Here is a 5,297-nt window from a genome sequence, read left to right as displayed (position 1 = left end):
TTCACATTTTCCACACCACACTTTCATCGAAAGTCTGCCCCATTGCCAGTTGGTACACAAAAAGCCACATGGATCACACAATTTTGGACCAAAGCATAAAAATCACAGTCCTGCACATAAAAAATACCTAAAGAAAGTAATTATCATAATTATTTTTAATATTAATGAATCATTGACGAATGATATCACCGATCACAATTTTAGCTACAAAATAAATAGGCTATATAAACAATAGAAACTAAACTAATCATTTTATTCTGATAAAAACTTTATCATATGATACAGATTCAACATAGACATTTCATGTCCAATACCAAGAACTTTTGAGCTAAAATACTTATAGCAGATGCTTTACAGTTTCCTCCTCTTGTTTCAGGGGCATGACCAAAACTAAAGATTTTTTTTATATATATATTAAAAAAAGTAAAATAAAATAAAATAACCATACAATATAAAAAAATGATGAATGAAAAACTTTGGGTTATGGGTTTAATTAACAGGTGGAGATCTGTAGTATGCTGGAACAGTAGCAGGGAAGAACATTTGTCTAACTCCCTCAGCCTTTATGATTGGGAAAATGATACCAGATGCACCCTGTAACATACAAAACAAGATAATATTAGCATAGCATATTTTTGGAATAATATTAATTAATGTAATTTGAAATGAGAAATGAACTCACAGTAAGCAATCTAGCTCCCAACCAAATCCTTGTGGGAGAAGGGTAGGGAAGCAACAAGCGGCCGAATCCATAGACGGCCACGGCGAAGAAATGGAGGAAGAGGCTTAAAGGGCGTGGATTCAGACCGGAGAGCAACGAAATGGGGCCGGTGGAGAAGATCCCTCCAAGGCTCAAGTAGTCGAAACAGGCTTGCCGCATTTCTGCCCTTGCTTGATCAGAGGATGCACAGAACACCTTGTACAGGGCTCCGGCTAATGTGTTGATGGTCGATGCTACTGGCTGCATGCATCCACAATTCTTGAATCAGTGATCTAAATTAAAATGATCATTACTAAAAGGCTTTTTAGTTTAATGCTTTTATAGTAGTTTTTGGGAGAGCTTTTAGGAAGCATTTCTCAGCTTTTCGTTAACAAAATTTTACAAAATTTCAATTTTTTGTTAACGAAAGAAGCACTCCCAAACACTACCTATGTTACGTACCTTTCTCAAGGTGTAGAAGGATTCCAGATACTTGCTCAGGGTAGCTGCATCATTTAAATTTTGTACTGGTCTGAGAAGATCACGAAGAATGACGATGTCCGATAGAGCAACGGTCATTCCTCCCCCGGTTAAAGGGTGGCGCATGTTGAATGCGTCTCCCAGTAGAATGGCACCAGGTGTGGGAAGAGGATCTGCTGGCATGCTTCTGTTTGGCATGGTTCTTATGTTCCCTTTCTCGATCGCAGCGATAAATGCATCATACAGCTGAGGAGGAATCTGATCAAACATCATCCAGTCAGTCAGTCTCATGCAAGCACTACTTAATTATGCTATAAAAGGAAAAGAGATTTCTTGTACCTGAGGAGCCACAACAGTCTTCAAATATTTGGCCATTTCACCATTGGCAATGGAAGGAACCTTTTGTCCGGGGACATCAACCAGACACCGAGTCTCAGTGCTGCCGATTTGGTAAAACAGGATAGGCGAAGGATCTCCCAGAACGACATGTCCGTGATTCGGGTATGGGAGATCACAATTTTCCAAGACCAAACCAACAAAACAAGAGGGAATGTCCACCTACATATATATATAGTTTGAAAGAAAGAAACATTCGTTTAGCAACATCGAAAAAAAAAATATACAGCGAAACATGTTCATGAAATGGGATTCATATTCACCTTAGGAGTACAAAGGGAGCGTCTCAAATTCGAAAAACAACCATCACAAACTATGGTTAGAGGAGCATACGCAGTTATCTCTTCACCGCTCTTAGTTTTGTACTGTACTCCTTTAACAGTCCCCTTTTCTTCAACCAAGGATGTCACTGTCCCTTGTTCGAGTCTCACGCTGATCCAAGAAAACACCACAACATCAGATTTTTAAAAAAAAAAAAAATGAAAACAGAAAGATATGTTTTCAAGTTGAGAAGGCAGCCATGCATACTTGGGCAGAGTCGCGGCCTTTTCTCTCATCTTCTGTATAAATCGGCCATTGTGAAAACTTCTACCCGAGACATCCGAGTTAAATTTCTCCAAGGGATAAGATAACTTGGCGCCTTTACCGTCCTTGTAAAGGGCGTATCCGTAAACAGGTTGAGCATCGATGTCCCTCACGCAATCTGCAGTTACAATATTCAAACAATTCATTATCACAACTAAATCATTGCAAGACACATGATCTAACAGGTGCAGCTAAGAAATTAAAGTTTCAGCCACACCTTCCAGGCCTAACTCAATTAGTTTCAAATATCCTCCAGGCTGTAAAAGTTCGCCAACTATACGATCTGGCTCGGTTAAGTCTCTTTCGATCACATGAACTCGACGTCCCTCCTGCAATTTGAACCAACTATAAATAAGAAAGCTACGGATACCAATTAAACCAAACTTTATTATTTTGAGACAGGGACTTGGCCACTCAAACTTGCTGCATGTGGTTCATTTCTACAGACGGAAAAGGCTATAAAAAGCACTATCCAGCAATTAAATGACAATTTTTCCATCATTAACAAGAGGTAACTGATACTTTTTAGACGTCAAGCCGACCATTAAAATCGTCATTAACAAGGAAACTAAAGTAGTGTTTGAGAGAACTTTTAAGAAGCACTTGTCAGCTTTTCGTTAACGAAATTTCACAAAATTTCAAAATTTTGTTAATGAAAAGCTGAAAAATGCTTCTTAGAAGCTCTCCCAAACACTACCTAAAATCAGTAACAATCCATTCTTTTTAAATTTCAAGATGGGAAAATTAAGTAAAATCTTCGTCCGGCGCCATGTTAGCAGCATCGGTCCGGTGGGCGGTTTTTGTTCACCTAACACTTTGAAATTTGAATGGGATTAAAACATAGGGAAAGGAAGAGAATATAAATTAAATGCTTGGGGCTGGGCAGGACAGTCGCAGGATGTTTGTGTTGGAATTAATTAACGACTTTTCAAAGCATTGATGCAAGTTTGAATTTAGTGAAACATGGCAGCTGTTTATCAACTGATTCACTTTTTGATTACTTATTCTTAACACAGTGTTCCATGCAATTTGTCACATCAAATGCAACAAAAAGCATAAACAACATGAAATTTGCCTAGTGTTGAAGCCATAATGTTATTATCAAACTTAAATAATTTTTCATTGAATCCCATGTCCAATATATATATATATATATATATATATGAAACAATAATAATAAACAAGAGATTTTAAACTCCATAAAGTTTCAAAATACTACAATTCATGCATATTTTTTTTCCGACCCTACATTGGCTTTGGCTTCGGAGTCGCTCATCAATTTCTTTTCTATAAATTTATGGGACGGTTTGATTTTATTGATATTTTGATTCATTTGATCATTCTTCGAAATTTAAAAAAAAAAAACAGAGTTTTTTTCTTTGCATAAGAAAGAATACCACCATAGCATGGGAGTTTTGAAACTTAAAAAGTAATTTTTCATCTGAATAATGAAACTTTGGATTTTCACAAACATTAATGTATTTTCTTTTCCATATAATGACTTGTAACAGTTCGAAGACACCCGTTACTTTTTCTTCCTTTCTTAAATCAATTTATGGATATATAAATCCGTTGGATCTCCATTAATCCACATCGGATATTTGGTAACAGAAGGAAAAAAATATATAGTGGTAGGATGAATTAATCCGTCGTACCTTAGCGAAAGTACAGGCCAGAGCCGCCCCGGCGACGCCGGCACCCACGATGATAATGTCGGTATCCCCACCAACCGGCGACCGGGAAACGTCAGCGACGGCGGAGTTCCTAAAGCTTCCAACTTTACGTACAATCTTGGAACCTCTGGTTTTCTTGATTTCTCTACGCAAATTGTAAAACAAGACAAGTCCGAACAAGGAAGCGACGAAGCCTCCGAGAATATACTGATCGATCATCACCATTATTTTGGTAGAGGGATTGGGATTGGGAATGGGATGAGGATCCGAAGATTGCACGAAATCTGTATTCAGGGAATGTAACCAAATGTGTGTGTTGGCTTCACAACCCAATACACCGCATTATATAGAGACACACGGCTTTAACGACTATGATTTCAAACCAAGGAAAACGTGTTTCATCGCCCACCATAAATCCTTTTTCCCCTTTTTTTTTAATAATAATAATAATAAAATAATATATATAGGGTAATTATGTCTCTGTGTTTTTCCCTTTTTTTCGTTAAGTTATATTATATGATATACCTGGTTCTCCTACATGTCGCGGGTCGGATCGGAGCGGGTATCATGTTCTACGAACCATCCCTCTACTTATACAAAAGCTCACGTGAGTCATGAATACATTTTGTGAGAAGGATTTTTGATCCGATTCAAATCATAAAAAATATTATTATTTATGTCAAAAGTATTATTTTTTATTACAAATATGGATTGAATCGAACCGTCTCACGAATATAATTCCGTTAAATCGTCTCACGAGATATCATGTGTTTGTGTGATATTCTGTGATGCATGGACTACAAATTTTGTGGCTATGAAATTGTGAGTGCAAATTGATGGTGTTTTGGAAAATAAAATCAAAGTTTTGGTGGGGAGAAAAAAAAAACAGCGGAAGAACTTTTTATTGGGAAAAAAAATAATGTAATTATGATTTATGACGCCTTTCAATATACATTGGATTTTATCACAATGGTGGGATCCTTGTGGGAAAACAAAAATTGGTCTTATAAATGTGTTTTTAAAACTTTTTTGTATTCCGAATTATCAATATTAGGATCTACCTTAAAAACAAAATTAATTAAAACAAAAGAAGAAGAAGCAAAACATCTATCATGAGATAATAAATTTATTGATGAATAGATAAATAATTTTTTTTTATTAAAAAGGGTAAACCAACGATGTAATGTATTTTAGAAAATAAATTATTTATTTTCATAAAACATATATGACATAAAAATTTGAAATTTCTCGTCACCACCATTTCCCTTAGACTCGCCCATTTTCGTTTGACACGAAAAAATTTGTTTAATCTCCATTAAAGAAACGTGGCACACGAAACTAGTTGATGCATTATGAAGTTGACGAGGGGCCCTAAAATGTTTTCATGGTGTTTATTTCTTTATAAATTATGCTTTGATAGGAATATTGTATGGGTTGCATATTTTTCCATTTCATCGATTGTG

General features: G+C 36.1%; 1 protein-coding gene across 1 annotated transcript; it reads right to left on the bottom strand.

Annotated features, from left to right (window-relative positions):
• Positions 1–227: 227 nt before the first annotated feature.
• Positions 228–4,146, bottom strand: LOC140860233 (squalene monooxygenase SE1-like). The gene is made up of 8 exons (XM_073263140.1): positions 3,817–4,146; positions 2,379–2,490; positions 2,105–2,279; positions 1,840–2,008; positions 1,520–1,738; positions 1,163–1,438; positions 683–961; positions 228–594 (listed from the first exon to the last, which is right to left on the bottom strand). Exons 1-8 carry the CDS (start codon positions 4,057–4,059, stop codon positions 490–492), a joined length of 1,578 nt encoding a protein of 525 aa, XP_073119241.1. The 5' UTR covers positions 4,060–4,146; the 3' UTR covers positions 228–489.
• Positions 4,147–5,297: the final 1,151 nt, after the last annotated feature.

Source organism: Henckelia pumila, chromosome 4 (assembly GCF_033568475.1).
Source record: "Henckelia pumila isolate YLH828 chromosome 4, ASM3356847v2, whole genome shotgun sequence".
Taxonomy (NCBI): Eukaryota; Viridiplantae; Streptophyta; class Magnoliopsida; order Lamiales; family Gesneriaceae; genus Henckelia; species Henckelia pumila.
The sequence above is the reverse complement of the archived record's forward strand: the minus strand, read 5'-3'. Positions and strand labels throughout refer to the sequence as shown.